Source organism: Schistocerca gregaria, chromosome X, assembly GCF_023897955.1.
Source record: "Schistocerca gregaria isolate iqSchGreg1 chromosome X, iqSchGreg1.2, whole genome shotgun sequence".
In the NCBI taxonomy this organism is placed as follows: domain Eukaryota; kingdom Metazoa; phylum Arthropoda; class Insecta; order Orthoptera; family Acrididae; genus Schistocerca; species Schistocerca gregaria.
In genome coordinates, this window is record NC_064931.1 from 154,470,499 (window position 1) to 154,490,658 (window position 20,160).

At 39.0% G+C, this 20,160-nt stretch overlaps 1 protein-coding gene across 1 annotated transcript in view; it reads left to right on the forward strand.

The window, feature by feature from the left end:
• Positions 1-19,628, forward strand: part of LOC126297948 (uncharacterized) — a 98,312-nt gene extending 78,684 nt beyond the window's left edge. Inside the window, exon 5 of the mRNA XM_049989269.1 lies at positions 19,450-19,628. Within this exon, the coding sequence (XP_049845226.1) occupies positions 19,450-19,628 (179 nt within the window). The remainder of the gene's footprint in view (positions 1-19,449) is intronic.
• Positions 19,629-20,160: the final 532 nt, after the last annotated feature.

The following is a 20,160-nucleotide window of genomic DNA, read 5'->3' on the forward strand; positions in this document are numbered from 1 at the left end:
TGCCAAATTTATTGCAGACTAGATGAATACTTGGCACTAACTGGTTATGTATTTATTCCAGTCTTCAGTTAGTCTGTCTCCCTCTTCCTCCTCTCTCTGACATTGTAAATTACATTTGGAGTGAGCACGGGAATATCGGGATTTGACCGTTGATCAGTGGAAGCATGTTAGGTAATCGAAGACATGTTGACAGCTGTGAACTACCTGCATCCCTTCATGTTTGATATCTACCCTGATGGCTGTCATTTTACAGCAGTATAATTGTCCATGTCTTGAAGCCAGAACCATGCTACAGCAGTTTATGGTGCATTAAGTGCACTCACGTTGATATCTTGGTGACCAAATTCACCCTATGTAAATCCTATGGAGCCCACTGCACTGCTATTGAGTGCCTTCACCATTAAGCAAATCAGTGGCCCATTATGTATGTGAAATACATGACCTTCATGTAGACAGCTAATGTCATATATGTCATAAACCTACCAACAAGCTGTCTGACCCGTGATATGCAGAATTGATGATGTTTTTCATTCCAAAGCAGGACAGACAATCTGTTAAGCAGGTGTTCATAATATTTTGGCTCATCAATGTATGTAGAAACATACATACACATACACATACATCCATTTTTAAAATACGTATGGATTAAGTTTAAAAAATCTACTCATGTGAATGGCTATCATTTCGCCATGTTCTGACAGAGAAAACAAGTATTAATTTTACAGCTACTGGCATTTTCTTTATCATTGTGAACTATCATGAGTATAATCCATGGAACATACAAAAATTAAACTAAACTCTTGATAGGATTGGAAATAGCAGCCAACCAATTGCAGAGTTTGACTTTCATTAACCATTTAGCATGCTTTAAACAACTATAAATTTGTCTTCTTCACAAGGAAAGTTGACCTATTGAACACATTATAATAAAATGGTTAGAGATATCAACCAGAAAAGGAACCAAACCAGATAAACAATAACTGCAAAAAGTTTTAGATGAGCATACTCACTTGTAAATTCTCATACTAACATAAATGGATGTTGAAGCCATGAGGACCTTATCTAGTACAATGTGCATGTTACCAACAAATATTAGTAGTTAAAACGCATAAATGAAGGTAGTAGCCCAATGCTGTTGGGCTTTGTTGTAAAACTTTAACCATATGACTTGTCAAATGACTCCCTCCATTGTGAGAGAACAGATGCCCCTGTCTGCTTCTTGATCCTTGTTCCTGGTCTGTGCAGCTATGCATTCTCTACTCTCCACCAACCATCCTTATGCCACTAACGGCTACACGACAGTATCAGTAGTCATGACATAACATTCACACATATGACACTGCCTTCAGAAAACATTTTATGGCACAAACAAGACTCGTACCAAGAACTGAATAACTAAGATTGCAGGCAGAGGCAGTGGTAGGTGGTGCTTACTGCGTGAACGAATGTGCACATAGCTGCACAGAGCGGCTAATGCCTGGTTCAGCAGACAAAAATGGTGAATAACTAAAATTAAAACAGAATAAAATTAATGAAAATAGGAAAAAGGAGGGAAGATGTGCTAGGGAGAGGGCAGGGAGGTCCAATTTTCCTTCCGAAGAAAACAAATTTGTGTAAAGGGTTAATAAATCTTAAATTCTTCTACGGGTTGGTTGTTATTTTCCAGCGCTATCAACTTTTTATTTGAACTCTTGCTGAAGAGCAGCCATGATTAAAAATTTTAAACTAAATTCTCATGTCCTGTGTGCAAAATTGTCCCTCCCTCCATTGTGAGAGATGAGATCCCCCTGCTCAGATCTTGATCCTTGTTTCTGGTCTGTACAACTATGCATTGTTTACTCTCCACCAGCCATCCCTATACCACTAACATTGGTTACATGACACCATCAATAGTATCTGTGCATTTCTAAATCCTCATGCTATGAAGAAGGTAATTTTAGAAGCCTAAGTAGCCGAAACTGCTCTTCACATTGTTTGGCCACATAGCGCTTCATCTCAAAGATGAATGTGTTCCTGTACCCCTATAATTGATTTGATTGTTTAGTATGTATAATTTTTTAACCAAACTGAAGATGTTATTAAGGGCATTTGAAATGCTATTACCTGCTTTAGTGTAACAGTATGCACATGTTATGTAGCTAATTTTTGCAAGGTCACAGAGTACGACATAGAGTCTCAGCTGGGTAATATACAAAGTAAGCACTGACAGTCACACACTTGTCTTTTAACCATGAATTGGAAGAACTGATTGCTCCCAACTACTAGTGCTACAAACAAGGGAAGGAGATCTGTGTTTTTTATATTGCTTTTGACAGTGATAATGTTAATGCTCAGAAGTTACTGACTGTCTTTGTGAACAATGTGCAATTCCTTCTTCATATGGAACATACAAGACAAAACAGAAAAATTAAAGTGTAGTAACAATCTAATCTCTGTAATGAACATGCTGTACCTTATTTGTGCATATAATAATGTGAAACTAAAAAGTACTAGGAGCTGAAGATTGCTGAATCCAGCCAATTTGATGTCAAAGTGGTGGAAATCAACAGCTTTGGAAAATTTTTTGGCACTTGAGTACTCGCTGGACCTATTTGGGCACATTTATTTCAGGGGTTGCAGTGAGTGAAATTCGGAGAAATTGTACAGAAAGTATGTTTATGTTAACCCCTCAAGCTTGGAACCTGAGTGTGTACTCATGCTCTGTGAGTGTCCCCATTGGTGATATCCTGACCATGTACTTGTCAGATGCCATTTTGCTCGTAAAACTGCATTGCTCTGCCATCTGTTAACAATGAGCAATATTCTTTCACCAGATAACTGAAGAAATATCTCTGCTGACTGACCCTTAAGATTTTTGCTTGGAACCAATGGATGAATACTAACAGTGTAAATGACAGGGGGAATGATATAGGTATTGATGATGACAATACTATTACGTTTTTCAGCAGACACTCAAAACAAATGAAGAAGAAATGTTCGATAGTGAGAAAGAGATCAAACAAGTTTTATCAATGAAAAGCACATGGTATGAAGAAGACTGGAAGTGGTAAGAAGTTGACAGGTCTCATGTGCCTTTAGAAACACCATTTGTTCATAAATGTGGTCCTATGAAACGTAAATTCTGCAGCTGAAGCATTCAAGCCGCATTTTGGTGAAATTATTCAGAAGCCATCCATAAAAATATTGTTTTAGCAAGCATCCACTTTTCAACATACCAGTTTTTTTTTACCGTTTACTATGCACCAAGACAGATTTGAACTACTTATTAGATACTTTCATTTTATAACTATTTTGTTTCTTATTGTTTAGTTGGTTTATGCACAAAATGTTCCTCATGCAGAGACTCTTCATCACCATATCACTGAGTTTGTTAAATGATTTGAAAACTTCTGGGGTGCAATTGAAATGTTATGAGAGTTCAGGATTTAATGAGTGCATGTGTGTCTGTGAGCAAGGGGATGATGTTTTGAACATTTGTTGTGAACATCTATCAGTAATTTGGTTTTATTTTTTAGTTGCTTTATGGGGGCTACTCCGTTGACTTACTGCACATGTTCAAACTTAAAAATGTTAATGCTGTGTTTGTAAATTAACTTTTTAAAAAAATAGAAGAATAATATAAAAAGGAGAGAGAATAAGAATAAACTTGAAGAAAGATGAAGAAAAACAAGTTTCCTGCAAATATTAATCTCTTTCATGTCAGGAGTTTGACAGTTGGACATATTAATACGAAACTGGATGAGATATTTAATTCTTTTGTTGTAATGAGAGTGTATGCTGCAATGACTTTATGTGATAAATTAAAACTGTGTATCAACCCATAGCCTTGATTTTGTGTAAGCAGTGCAATAACAATTACATCATCCAAAGACACCTCCCAGGCTGATTCAGTTTTTCCCAAGCATGTGTCTGTGCTGTGCCTCACCTTTGACTGCTTTCCTTCAGCATCTGCACTTCTAGTGTTCAGCATCTTGCTGTAATTTTGCATTAATGAGAAATGTGAAATGAAGGACTCAACACTGCAGTACTTAACCTGACACTTTTCCACATTTATTGTCCCATGTATTATTTTGATGGTCAACTTTTCTTAGATAATTTATGCAGTATGTTCATAACAGGTAAGCATAGAGCAGCAACATATTTCTAATAAACCTTTTGTACACACTCCTGACAAAAACACAACATGCAGAAAAATCCAGTTAGCTGTAACCTACACAATGATATTATGGAAATAAATGTTCATTGTGGACTGACTTTTGCACTGTTTGCATGTTGGTAACTAAACAAGGTCTGCTTGGATCATTGACCAATACTCCTACTTATAGAATAGTGTATGAATAATTATTGAAATGTGCTATTAGGTTTTATTTTATTACAGGAAAGCTAGCAAAATTAGTGAACTTATTATTACAATGTACCAAGAAGTAATCTGGCTAGAAAATTGACAAAACTGTAGCTACTATTTTGTGAATGCTGTGTATAATCCTGCAGGGATTCCCAGTAGCTCCCAAAAATGGGGCACACTATGTCATTTTCTAGATTGAATAATTAGCAAACTAAAACGTTCTAATGAATGTCGGAATTTTGTAATCAGAAAAATAAAGGCTAGAAGACTAGGTGACTGAATTTTTGAAATAGCACCACTTAAACGTAGAGCCTTCTGGAAAATGAAAAATCAAATTATGAATAAATTTTGAAATGGAGATTTTTGAAGAAAAAATATTTTTTTACTGAAAACAGGCACAAAATGGCATTCAGATGTGATAATTGCAACATTCAGAGTTACTTTCTAGCTCTCTCCACATGTTTATACTGATATTCAAATTAAGAATATTTACTTACAAAAATAATTTTTAGGCAAATTAATTACCTTCTTAGCATTAGCAATCTAGAAATCATGTTATGACCAATTAAACTTTTTGTATTTCAGCTTCAATAAAAAAATTACTGTTTTATGTAAGTATCATGTACATGTTATTAAAAATTGAGATAAAATAAAGGAAAAAAATAATATTATTATGAATGGAATAAGATGGAAATGGAAATGATCATATGGCGTCAGTGGCCGGGATTTCCCAGGTGGGAAGTTCAACCACCAAGTGTAAGTCTTATTGAGTGTGACGCCACATTGGGTGAGTTGCACGTTGACAACGGTGATGAAATGATGATGAGGACAGCATAACACCCAGTCCCTGAAGGAAGAAAATCTCCCACCCCAGCCGGGAATCGAACCCGGGCCCCCGTGTGTGGCGTGGAATAAGACAAAATGGATGGTTCAAGCTTGCTCTGTTGCACTCCCCTTATCTCCTGATCTCTGCAGAAGCTCTCTCACAATGCTCTGAGATGAAAACTTGTTAGGTAGAGGATATAATTGTAAGTTTTGCTTATCCATCAACTCAGGAGAAAGAGCTTGTGACAAGTTGAAGCTTTTGGTCACTCTTGGAGCCATGTTTGGATGTTGACATTAGCATCTCATTACCTGTAAAAAAGTGGGGATTCTGGTTGGAATCCCAATCTGGTACATATTTTAACTTATCAGTACAATCATATGGATTACACCTGGTGTTGAGACTATGAAAAGGGTGGCTAAAATACAGCTGGCCCACAAGCACACCAAACATTAGTCTGAAGAATGCTGGTATGCAACTACTGTTCCACAGACTGATTGAGGATTTTCTGAGGCATAAATTTGGTTGTCCTCTGAGGTTGAGCCAAGTCTCTCTCATATGAAGAAATGTGAAACTGACAATCCACATGTTCTGATACCATTTCACTCGGTAACATCTGTCAAAACTGACCACACAGAGATTGGTCTGAAAGCTATGACTTGTACACAAACAGCAAAAACATGCAAAGATAAATGTACAGTTTCTGTTTCATGGTGTTTTGACATAACATCCTCTTTAATACCCATGTACAGCTGATTGTTGTTGCAGTATTGTCAGACTTTTCTGCAGTGTATCTTCAATTTGAGTAATTTTTTCTGGTGTTTCTACTTGCTTCATATAGTTTTCTGATACTATTAGTGCTCTGTAGATTATGTTGTCAGAAAATGTCACTACTCTTTTCAGGTCAGTTTTATTTCAGCCACCTTGTAATTCTGGCTAAGTCAGTTTAAACATGGATTATATAAGATGAGTGAATTCTTCATGAAAAGCTGGACATGAAAAAGCCCTATGTTTGCCAGATGCTACATTTACTGATGACTGGCATAAATTGGGATGTAGAAGAACATTTCAGAACAAAGACTGGTTATGTTGTCATTCAATCTCTACATCTAAATCTACATCCATACTCCACAAGCCACCTGACAGTGTGTGGCAGAGGGTACACTGAGTACCTCTATTGGTTCTCCCTTCTATTCCAGTCTCGTATTGTTCGTGGAAAGAAGGATTGTCGGTATGCTTCTGTCTGGGCTCTAATCTCTCTGATTTTATCCTCATGGTCTCTTCGCGAGATATACGTAGGAGGGAGAAATATACTGCTTGACTCTTCGGTGAAGGTATGTTCTCGAAACTTTAACAAAAGTCCGTACCGAGCTACTGAGCATCTCTCCTGCAGAGTCTTCCACTGGAGTTTATCTATCATCTCCGTAACTCTTTCGCGATTACTAAATGATACTGTAACGAAGCGCGCTGCTCTCTGTTGGATCTTCTCTATCTCTTCTATCAACCCTATCTGGTACAGATCCCACACTGCTGAGCAGTATTCAAGCAGTGGGCGAACAAGCGTACTGTAACCTACTTCCTTTGTTGTCGGATTGCATTTCCTTAGGATTCTTCCAATGAATCTCAGTCTGGCATCTGCTTTAGCGACGATCAACTTTATATGATCATTCCATTTTAAATCCCTCCTAATGCGTACTCCCAGATAATTTATGGAATTAACTGCTTCCAGTTGCTGACCTGCTATTTTGTAGCTAAATGATAAGGGATCTATCTTTCTATGTATTCACAGCACATTACACTTGTCTATATTGAGATTCAATTGCCATTCCCTGCACCATGCGTTAATTCGCTGCAGATCCTCCTGCATTTCAGTACAATTTTCCATTGTTGCAACCTCTCGATACACCACAGCATCACCTGCAATAAGCCTCATTGAACTTCCAATGTCATCCACCAGGTCATTTATGTATATTGTGAATAGCAATGGTCCTATGACACTCTCTAGCAATATTTTGGGCAAATTCATGACCAAGGATGGAACTTTGATCCCCTTTAGCTCTCCAGAAAGTGAACAACAATCAAAACCATGGGAAAAGGCTTATTTGTTGAGCAGAAAGAAAGTTGCTTTGTATATTTCCCAAGGCATGATGGTGATGGATGACTTGTGCAAAGACAGAACTAGGGTAAGTGGCCTATATCTTGATTCATTATAAGCCAGGTAATATCAAGATGGTGGCTGCAGTGTAATATGTGTTAAGTTTGGCTTGCAAATTTTAGTTGAATTCGAAGGTGCTCTTGCAAGTGTTGTTGTCTAGTACCAGTGGAAATTGTGTAAACAACAGTGTTCTGGGCAGCAGTGCTATTTTTCTGTGCTCCACCAGTATCTACACTGGAAAAATGGTAAACAGGGAAGTCAGCAGCATCATGTCCAGCAGCGGGGAGGCAGCAGGTGTAGCAGGTCTGCTCTTGGAGGAAGAGGAGGCCACGACTCCCAGTATAGCAGAGCTGGTCCGCTCTGAAGTAAGCGCTGCACTTTGCAATAGAGACAATCAGATGCAGTAATGATAGCAATATTGGCCAAAATTTGTGAAATTGTTGCAGCCAAAACTGCCGAAATTATGCCATTACTGTGTCCGAGTACAAGAAAAAGACCCAGGAGTTGTAAGTAAAACTATCTGCTGCAACGGACAAGCTAGAACAGTTCCAAAGGTGAAATAGTCTATGACTGTTTGGAGTAGCAGAAAATAAGGAGGAAGACACAGACAAACCGCTTATGCAGGTTGCATGTGAAAAATTAGGTGTTGAAGTGACAGGCAGACATTGATAGGACCCGTCAGGTGGGACAAAAACTACCAGGTGCTACCAAACCTCACTCAATAATAGTTAAATTTGCCTCAAACTAAAAAAGGGTAGAGGTCTTTATCCAGAAAAAGAGATTATCAAGGACAGGGCTTATAATAAGGGAAGATCTGACACATGAATGGCTAAAGATTTTAAACGGTGCCGCATCCTATTTTGGTCTTCAGAATGTGTGGCCTCAGGATGGCAGAGCAATCATCAAGACAGCAGCTGGAAAGAACAATCATCAAGACAGCAGCTGGAAAGAAGACAGTCAGAAACATGACAGAACTGAACAGTATTAAGTGAAGCAATTTGAGCCAAAATTGTTTACCTTGTTTAAGTAGTAACAAATTGTAACATCCTATATATTCAGATATATTGTCTTTTAATTGTATTAACTTTTTAATTATCCCCATATTTGTACCTTCAACTAATTGTTTTTGTAGTTGTATTAACTTTGTATTATTTTTTTGTACTTGTAATTGTAATGTTTATTTAATTTTAATTACTGCTGAAACTATTTTTCATTTCCTCAGTTTATTCTCTTCCATATTTTAATGGTACCAGTGCAACTATTAGTCTCTCCTTTAGTTCATTAGTGACCCATCTCTTCATTTTAAATTGTTCATAATAAAAATCACTATCAGTACCATTTTACTAAATTTCAACTTAATTGTAGCTTCTTACAATAATCTATTAATTATTAGGCTTACTTCTCTCTGCTGACAGCATTGGCCTTTTTAAATCATTCCTCTTTTTTTCTTTCCACCCTAAACTGTTTCAAATGCACTAATAACATTTCACCCTTTATGACAGAAGATACACAGTCACCCACAGTCATCACTGTTATCGATCATATTCCCCTCTCACCAAATATTACTACTCCATTTTCTATACTCCTGCAATCTCAGGAAATCCCTTGGGATCACCTTTCTTTCTGCACTTGCAGAGTTGCAAGCAGGGCACATAAAATCTTGGATGCCCCTGTGGAATGTCACTTCACAGAAGCAGCAACCAGTGTCCTTCATGGCAGGTAGTGCCTAACAAAGGGACAAACCAGTTTACCACACTACTCCAGGCTGCTCAGCAGAATGCGTTGGAGCTGTTAGTAGTGTGCTGCAACATCCAGTCTTTATCTGCACATTACAAAGAACTTAGCCTCCTCTTCAACCAACTTAATTACCATGTAATCCTCTTAACCAAAATGTGGTTAAAAGCACACATATCCTCTGCAACTATTCATCTTCCAGGGTACACACTTCTTAGGGCAGACAGATCAAAAAAGCAAGGTGGGAGTGTCAGTGCATATATATGAACAGATCTCAAACCAAAAGTGTTAGGTGTGTCAAACCGTGCTGAAGAAAAAGAGGCTGAATTCATGTTCACTGAAATAAAAATACAAAGTCAGAAGTGGAATTACATTCACCTCAGTGTCAGTATGAACATGTCATCATAATGGGAGACATGAACATAGACCTATGGAAAGACACTCCCTCCAAAATAAACCTAAGAAGATTGTTTAGCATGAACATTCTTCCATTACAACCTACACACCACACGGCGCACAGTCATACTCTTATAGACTTAATCACAAGGACTCTCAGCACATGTAATATTCCTGGCCTACTCTGTGCAGCCCCCAAAGATCAAATCACTTTACATGACTTGTAGGAACATGAAACATATTGGTCTTGAAGCTGTAACAGCTGATTGCTCAGAAATCTCATGGCATCAAATAATCAGAGAAACTACAATTGATGGCAAAATCAATGAACTTGGTGATAAACTCACTGCCCTCTATAACAAACATGCATCTGTATGCACAATCCATGTAAGAAAATCTCCTGCTCCATGGCTGACAATTGAATTAAGTCAAATGATGAATAATAGGGATGCTGCCCACAAGCGTTTCAAGGCAGATCTGAAGCCAGAGTGTTTTGAAGAATATAGAAAGCTACAGAACAGAGTGAAACAATGCATTCACAATGCCAAAATCAGGCATGCTCACTCCCTTGTATGCAGTGAGCTGATGCCCACAACTCTGTGGAAGTATCTCCATAGCTTGGGGATTGGATAGGCTAAATTGGAAACTGCTTTTCAGGTCTGAGCTAACGAATTAAATGGATTCTTCTCTGCACCTCTGAATACCAATATGGCAGATAATTACCATCAACAAGAATCCCATAACTGGATAACTAATCATGATACCTTCCATCTAAAATGCGTAACAATAGATATGGCAAGAAAAGCAATAATGAGAATCTCTTCCAATGTGATAGGCAATGACAGTATCAGTATAACCATGATTAAGAATGTTGCAGATATCTAAGTACCTGTGTTAACTGACCTATTTAATTTTTCCCTCGTGAATGGAATATACCCCACTGCATGGAAAAGAAGAATAATCCAACCCATCCCTAAGAATGAAAACCTGCAACTGCATAGTGATTACTGAGCAATTAGCATACTGCGTGCTGTTTCCAAAGCATTTGAATATATGGTTCCTGCCCAAATCACGTAACCTATATGACAAATTTCAATCCGGTTTCTGTAAACACCACAGAACAAACACTGCTCTAATTAAAGTAACTGATGACCTAAAATATGCCATCAACAGCCAAAAGGCAACAATATTGATGCTACTAGACTTCAGCAAAGCTTTTGACACTGATAACTTTGACTTACTGCCCAGAAAAATGTGACAGCTTGATTTCTCAGGTAGTGAAATAAGGTGGTTCGAAAGCTACTTGAAAAACAGACAGCACTGTGTTGTCCATGTAAATGAAACATCTTCCTGGAAACGTGTCTTCAGGAGTGCCACAAGGTACAGTCTTAGGCCCACTTTTATTTCCCTTATATGTCAATGACATTTCGACAGTTTTGCCCTCCTGTAAATATAATTTCTATGCTGATGACCTCCAGCTTTACCCAAGCATCGGACCTGAAGATATAAACACTGCATTTGTTCAGATGAATAATGGTCTGCCTTCAGTGGTGACATGAGGGTAAACCTGGGGTTTAAACTAAATGCAAAAAGACACAGGTAATTTTAATAGTTCATCAGAAATTAAGAAGTTCAGATTTCCACGAATGGCTGCCAACAGTTAAGAACTTGGGTGTAACTTTGAATGAGAATCTCAACTGGGCAGAGAATACAACCACAGTGTGCCAGAAGATGTCCACTTGTCTATACGCTCTCAAAAAGCTTAAGAACAGCTCGTGCATGCACTAGTTCTACCAAACCTCCACTATTGTGATGTAATTCAACATTGCATGAGTAGTGAAAACAAAAGATGGTTAGAACTAACCATGAATGCTTATGTGCGTTACACCTGCAACATTTGCCGATATGATCTGTTAGTGCTTCATACTCCCAGCTAGGGTGGTTGTGGCCTGGACAAACTGCTTGAGTACCACACCCTATGTCTACTTCACAGGCTCCTCATTGTAGAAGCACCCCAGTACCTTGCTTTCTTGCTTCAGAGATTATACACCTTTCATGCCATCATAATCGAAACAAAAAGTCACTTTTATTTGGTATCCTAACGGTGCCCACTCATGAAACAAAAACATTTGCAAACTTCTTCTCTGTTGCTACTCTCTGCCTTTGGAACAAACTGCACCTTACCTTGCACAAAATTCAATCCCCTGCTGCTTTTAAGAAGAAGTTGAAGCATTTCCTCCTATCATCCTTATAATGTTTTCCACAAAATTAATGTACAAGGCCAATCTTCCCCTCTGTCAGATAGCAAAGCTAGTGTCTCCTATCTTGCTCCTTTCTCTTATTCTGTCTCTATTAGCCATGCAATCTTCTTCTGCCTTATATTTCCTTAACTGTGTTTCATCATGTCCCTATTCATCCCCTCTCTTCACTATCAGTTTCCCTCATACCCACTGCTGCTAGCACTCCTGTCTAAAATCTATCTTCATCATAATGTGTGATTATTGCAGTACTTATCATGTACAAATATAAATTGTATGTGTATGTATTTTTTCAAGTGTTCCTTTGTAATTGTTTATTGCACTTTTTTACTAGATGTAGTTTAACATGCCTACTGAAACATATGAAAGCAAAATATGTAGAATGCCTGGTTAGATGTATGAGATGGCCTGATGGTCCTAATCTTGCCAGGTTAAATAAATAAATAAAGTATGGAACAGCAGTCATTTGAAGAAAAAAAAAAAAAAAACGGAGAGAGAGAAAGAGAGAGAGGGCAGCACTGACACACAAGAATTTGCTCTTTCACAATAGTGGAAATGCATCAGGAGGTGTTCAAACCTGTTTCACATAATTTTATTCTCACTATTTAGTCCCAAATAGTTTATTCCTGTTTCTTAACTTGAAAATTTGATATGCTGAGAAGAATATGTCACTACAGAACTTATTGCCTCCATTCAATTAGATTAAAAAATGAAATCTTGTTGAGTCAGGTGTGTAATTATTGAGCAATTTTTTTAAATGAAAGCTGTTATGGATGACCTTTTTGCAGCATTTATCATACTACAGTCAAATGTGGGCTTTAATATTATACTAATTCTGTTTTTAAAAAAAACTCTAATTACATCGTATCATTGCTTCACAGGTGTATGAGATGTTTACCTCCACCAACAACCACTGCAGCAGCAAGATCCACTCGTCAGCAACCTCATTGCTCTAGACGTGATTCTCAGACACCTTTACAGTTATTGAAACCTCAGTAGCTGATACTGATTTTGCTTGTAAAGAAACCTTATATGGAGAAATAATAATACTATGAAGAAGGTGCTGTTTTTTTCTTTTTCTGTGAGATGGTTTTCAGGGAAGGGATAGAAAAATGAGTATCAAAAGGAACTTATATGACTGAAAAGTGTGATTTAATGTGGTCTTTAAATGCATGCTGCCATCCAAATAAAATAAAGTAATTGTCAGGTGCCTGCATAATTAATGTACATTGACATGATGACTGTGGCATAATATAGTTATGTATTTGTACTGAAATTGTAGTAGTTTGCTGAGGCTAAAATGGGAAAATAACAAATTAGCAGATTTCGTGTTGTACTTGAAGTGCTGTATGCAGTTTCATACTTAATGGCACATAGGCAATATAATGCAGTTCAAATTATGTTTCAGTTTTTCCCCGTTTAATGGAATCAAGGAAATCTGTACATTAATTTAAAAAATTGGTTTTGTTTAAATGAGTAAAACTCAGTTGTATGTTTTGTGTTCAAAATGTGTTTGTTTACTGCTGAACTACTGTCAGACAGATTCAAGCTGTGCAAGTTCTAATCTTCAATGTCTAAGAATGCATTTCAGCCAGTTCTGTACAAGTCAATGATTCAGTATAAAGTGCCAGTCGTGCAGAAGAAAACTGTGACAAAAAGTAGGTTTCATTATTTAGATACTATACCCAGTTCTCAAGGTGTACATGTACAAAGCCACAAACTTCCCTTTCCCAGTTTGTGATGTAAGTCTAATTCAGTATGGATTCAGTAGTGTTTCAAGGTATGTTCTAAATACAAATACGTTTTTTATTACCATTAGTAATAAAATTTTTAAATTTTGATTCTACAGCAATATATAAAAATATATGCGAGTATATTGTCACTGTGGAATGAAAATTTATTTCCATGAGACCTGTTTGACTTACTGTACTTGTTTCCAACATCCACAACATGTAGACCATGTATGTTGAGTAAAAGTGTTTTTGTATTGACATGCTTTGAACTACTTGTAGCTCACATCAGGGGACAGAATACCAAGTACAACATAACTCTTAGTGTACAGTCAACCGGTTAGTGTATTACATGCCAAGTTCCAGGAATGTCTTTTTGAAGCCTTTATTTGTTTATTACTAAATTTTTCTAAAGATTAACATTTCCTTCTCTCAACATTGATCATGGTAGGTTTTGTACTTGCATGACAATACTGGTGCCATCACACAGGTCTGTTCACTGATCTGTTCATGTGAACTGATTCACACTCATGCCACAGCTGCGAGCACCCAGCTGGCTTGTGGTGAGTAATGGTGGTGGGAGGGGTGGAGAATGAGGAATCAGAACAAGGCAGCACACCATGAAAAACTGTTGTTAATGAATCTATTCTACAGCTGCTAATGTTAGTTCTGTGGTGATGCATCACTTCACAGTGGCTAAATAGTGCCTTCCATAGCTAATTTATTTTCTAAAACCGTTAAGAATAATGAGAAATAACAATGAGATGAAACACATTTCTTTTAATTTATGAAGCAAAGAACATGGGGCTTGAAACATGATATTTCTTATGATTGAGGCAGTATTATATTGAATATGAGTCCGATATTTCAATAGGCATAAACTTGTATTTCATGCTTATTTTATTCACACATCAAATATAAGAATACTGGATGCCTTGAATACTACTTACACTCCTGGAAATTGAAATAAGAACACTGTGAATTCATTGTCCCAGGAAGGGGAAACTTTATTGATCCATTCCTGGGGTCAGATACATCACATGATCACACTGACAGAACCACAGGCACAAAGACACAGGCAACAGAGCATGCACAATGTCGGCACTAGTACAGTGTATATCCACCTTTCGCAGCAATGCAGGCTGCTATTCTCCCATGGAGACGGTCGTAGAGATGCTGGATGTAGTCCTGTGGAACGGCTTGCCATGCCATTTCCACCTGGCGCCTCAGTTGGACCAGCGTTCGTGCTGGACGTGCAGACCGCGTGAGACGACGCTTCATCCAGTCCCAAACATGCTCAATGGGGGACAGATCCGGAGATCTTGCTGGCCAGGGTAGTTGACTTACACCTTCTAGAGCACATTGGCTGTCACGGGATACATGCAGACGTGCATTGTCCTGTTGGAACAGCAAGTTCCCTTGCCGGTCTAGGAATGGTAGAACGATGGGTTCGATGACGGTTTGGATGTACCGTGCACTATTCAGTGTCCCCTCGACGATCATGAGAGGTGTACGGCCAGTCTAGGAGATCGCTCCCCACACCATGATGCTGGGTGTTGGCCCTGTGTGCCTCGGTCGTATGCAGTCCTGATTGTGGCGCTCACCTGCACGGCGCCAAACACGCATACGACCATCATTGGCACCAAGGCAGAAGCGACTCTCATCGCTGAAGACGACACGTCTCCATTCGTCCCTCCATACACGCCTGTCGCGACACCACTGGAGGCGGGCTGCACGATGTTGGGGCGTGAGCGGAAGACAGCCTAACGGTGTGCGGGACCGTAGCCCAGCTTCATGGAGACGGTTGCGAATGGTCCTCGCCGATACCCCAGGAGGAACAGTGTCCCTAATTTGCTGGAAAGTGGCGGTGCGGTCCCCTACGGCACTGCGTAGGATCCTACGGTCTTGGCATGCATCCGTGCGTCGCTGCGGTCCGGTCCCAGGTCGACGGGCACGTGCACCTTCCGCCGACCACTGGCGACAACATCGATGTACTGTGGAGACTTCACGCCCCACGTGTTGAGCAATTCGGCGGTACGTCCACCCGGCCTCCCGCATGCCCACTATACGCCCTCGCTCAAAGTCCGTCAACTGCACATACGGTTCACGTCCACGCTGTCGCGGCATGCTACCAGTGTTAAAGACTGTGATGGAGCTCCGTATGCCACAGCAAACTGGCTGACACTGACGGCGGCGGTGCACAAATGCTGCGCAGCTAGCGCCATTCGACGGCCAACACCGCGGTTCCTGGTGTGTCCGCTGTGCCGTGCGTGTGATCATTGTTTGTACAGCCCTCTTGCAGTGTCCGGAGCAAGTATGGTGGGTCTGACACAACGGTGTCAATGTGTTCTTTTTTCCATTTCCAGGAGTGTATTTTGCTTTCTACCAAGCACCAGTGTGTGGTATCACTTTCTCAGCACCGCTAATTCGAATATAAGCTTTTAGGTTGAAGTATGTCAGTGAACTTCTGTAGGTAGATTTAAGTTTCTTCATTGTGGAGAAAAGCTGCTCACACAAGTAAGCAGCTACAAATAACATCATAATCACAGCTGCTAATTTGTAAGTTGATGGACATATATATTGAGGAAAGTTTTATACAAGCCATGAGACTTATTTTATTATTTTTATTTTAGAGGTCTAATTCCATTGGAAATAACTGAGGAGCGAATTCCCATGGTCATGAAACTAATCACTACATGAAATTAGCATCATAAAAGCCAATAATAGATGAAATAAAATTTATACACTACTGGCCATTAAAATTGCTACACCAAGAAGAAATGCAGATGATAAATGGGTATTCATTGGACAAATATATTTTACTACAAGTGACATGTGATTACATTTTCATGCAATTTGGGTGCATAGATCCTGAGAAATCAGTACCCAGAACAACCACCTTTGGCCGTAATAATGGCCTTGATATGCCTGGGCATTGAGACAAACAGAGCTTGGATGGTGTGTACAGGTACAGCTGTCCATGCAGCTTCAACACAATACCACAGTTCATCAAGAGTAGTGACTGGTGTATTGTCACGAGCCAGTTGCGTGGCCACCATTGACCAGACATTTTCAGTTGGTGAGAGATCTGAAGAATGTGCTGGCCAGGGCAGCAGCTGAACATTTTCTGTATCTAGAAAGGCCCATACAGGACCTGCAACATGCAGTCATGCATTATCCTACTGAAATGTAGGGTTTCACAGGGATCGAATGAAGGGTAGAGCCACAGGTCATAACACATCTGAAATGTAACGTCCACTGTTCAAAGTGCCATCAATGCGAACAAGAGATGACCGAGTCGTGTAACCAGTGGCACCCCATACCATCATGCCAGGTGATACGCCAATATGCCAATGATGAATACATGCTTCCAATGTGTGTTCACCACGATGTCGCTAAACACGGATGTGATTATCATGATGCTGTAAACAGAACCTGGATTCATCCAAAAAAATGACGTTTTGCCAGGTTCGTCGTTGAGTACACCATCGCAGGCATTCCTGTCTGTGATGCAGCATCAAGGGTAACAGCAGCCATGGTCTCCGAGCTTGCTGCTTCAAACGTCATCGAAATGTTCCTGCAGATGGTTGTTGTCTTGCAAACATCCCCATCTGTTGACTCAGCGATTGAGGCATGGCTGCACGATCTGTTACAGCCATGCGGATAAGATGCCTATCATCTTGCCTGCTAGTGATATGATGCCATTTGGATCCAGCACGACATTTCGTATTACCCTCCTGAACCTACTGATTCCATATTCTGCTAGCAATCATTGGATCTCGACCAATGCGAGCAGCAATGTCATGATACGATAAACCACAGTCATGATAGGCTACAATCCAACCTTTACCAGAGTCGGAAACATGATGGTACGCATGCCACCTCCTTACACAAGGCATCACAACAACGTTTCACCAGGCAAAACCTGTCAAGTGCTGTTTGTGTATGAGAAATCGGTTGGAAATTTTCCTCATGTCAGCACGTTTTAGGTGTCGCCACCTGCCCCAACCTTGTGTGAATGCTCTGAAAAGCTAATCATTTCCATATCACAGCATCTTCTTCCTGTCGGTTAAATTTCGTGTCTGTAGCATGTCATGTTCATGGTGTAGCAATTTTAAGGGCCAGTGGTGCATGAATCATACGCAGATGACAAGCTGCTAATATATGCTAGCGTGAACAATATAATACCACAAATTTTACTCTATAATGAAACCTACCTCACAACTGACTATCACCCTGAAGGTTTATAAGCATTATCAGGAGTTACTTCATTGAGAAGTAGCAGCACCAGTCAGAAAAACTAATGACAGCCGGGAGAGCAATGTGCTGACCGCATGCCCCTCTGTACCCACATCCGGTTCGCCTATGGGCTGAGGATGACACAATGACCGGTCAGTACCATAGGGCCTCCAATGCATGTTCAGATGGTGTTTGTTTCAGTTTGTTTTTGTCTGTTTGTCTGTACATCTTGTCCTTACGTGTTGTAAATTGATGTTGGTGTATCTGACTTTTGCTTTGAACTTCCTAACCCAGCCAATATGCTGATTTTCGTAAATATAAAATACTCTTCCCTCCATTTTAAGCACTGTGTGTGGCTAAAGGACACTGTGCAGTAATTATATATGCCTTTCATGGCTATCGAAAATGTAACACGTGGTCAGTGATCTGAAGACAGCACACTTTCCCTATGCTACATAGTGACATGTAACTACCCCATTTTATTGCGAGTGCTCACATCCCAGGTGGTGAGTGCTTGTGCTCACCTAGCCACTTGTTGAACAGGCCTGCCATAATGGAATATGGAATAAGGTAGAGAAGGGAGCAACTGTTTGCGTCTAGACTAAGGTTCAGTGGGACTATAGTGCCTGTCATCCTGTGTGTCTAATCTCTGATGGAAGTGGCAGAAAAGTACCGTGAACATATAAAAGTCCTTCTTGTAAATGATGTAGTGGATCTCTCAGGTGTATGTTTATGATTAGCTTTGAATGTTGGTATGTGTACCAGACTGTGACTGAAAGTTTATCCCCAACATGGCAAAACTAGCTGTATGTGACTCTTACGTGACATTGTGTTAATTGTGGAAGTGGTGGCTCTGTGATAATGAGGGAGGTGATTTATTTGTATGAAGCAGACCTTTGGTTAAGGTAACAGGTAATTCAGCTTAGAGTAGCTTCACGAAGCTGCTGGACAAACGAGTATTGCATTTGCTGAACCAAAAAAGGCAAAGCAAGCTATGGCAAATATTTTATGGATGCAAAAAGAATTATTTTTATTGGTTAGCTTGCTAAGGGTTGCAAAATAACAGCTGAATATGTGACACATCTTCTAGGCTAGCTCTATGAAAAGTTCAAAAAAACCCAAAATTTCCTAAAAGAGAGAGGGGGGGAGAGCAAGAGAGAGAGAGAAAATCATCTTACTTAGACTGTGCATCTGCCTACAAAAATACCTTGGGAATGGGAAAATTAAAGAAGAATTTGAATTATGAATTAGAAGATCCACTAGAATTGCCACCTATTGACTTCCCTTCGATATACATTTCTACAGAAATTTGTATCTGGGAAACATTTTTAATTGAATGAAGAGGTTATGGATGCCATCAGCAGATGTGTACTTTGCAGACTTTTAGAATCACTGTACAAATATTGCATCTACTCTGCTCTTTCATAATAGTGAAAATGCATCAGTTTGTTTTCAAACTTGTTTCACATAATTTTATTATCATCATTTCAACCAAAATGATTTATCCCTGGTCCATAATTTGAAAATATGAGTTGGTTTGAAGAAATTGTTACTGCAGAAGTCATTACCTCCATTCAATTGGATTAAAAGTGGAATTTTGCTGAGTCAACTGTGTACTTGTTGAGCAATGCTATGCTGAAGAATTTTTTTTAAGGAAAACTATTATGAATGATCTTTTTACAACACTTATTGATCTACCATCATATGTGGCCTTTAATATTATACTTATTCTATTTAAAAACAAAATCTACAGCTACATTGTTTCACAGGTATCAGTTTCAGTCACCTCCACCACCACAACATTGGAGAAGTCTGCATCGTCGGCGACCTCATTGCTCCAGATCTTGTTGTTGAACACCTGTTCATTAAAGGTGGTACAGTTATTCAAGCTCCAGTAATTCACACTGATTTTGCTTGTGAAGAACCTCTTAGTTTACATACTGATTGATTGATTTTTATTGTTGTAGAGACCTCAGAGATCATCTGAGGCATTACAAAAGTCAATATTTAATAGTATAAATGTTACACAAATATCACAAAAACAAGAAAAATATTACACAATATAAATATTACAGAAATAATTATGGTACCTTCACACAAAAACAAAAAAGAGAAACTTCTGGTACAAATTGATATTGCATAGTAAATTTAGCCAATTACAGACTTACTCATTTATAAAAGCATATAAAAACTGATCACAAGGAGACACTTTTTCCAGAAACTGGGAATGTCAGGAAACAGGCCAAAATATAATTGCCAAATTGATTATTACATGAAACTGAAGCAATGACAGGAAGCTTAAAAGCTTCGTTTTGGTGGAAACCAGTTTTTGGGTGCAAATTATTGTTAGAGCAATGGAAATTAGTGGTGGTAGTAAAATTTGGATAGTACAAATTTCATCAGCTTTAATTTTAATTTGTGGATTAAGTGAGATGAAAGGATTGCCTATAATTGTATAAATACTATCAGAATTTTTTAAA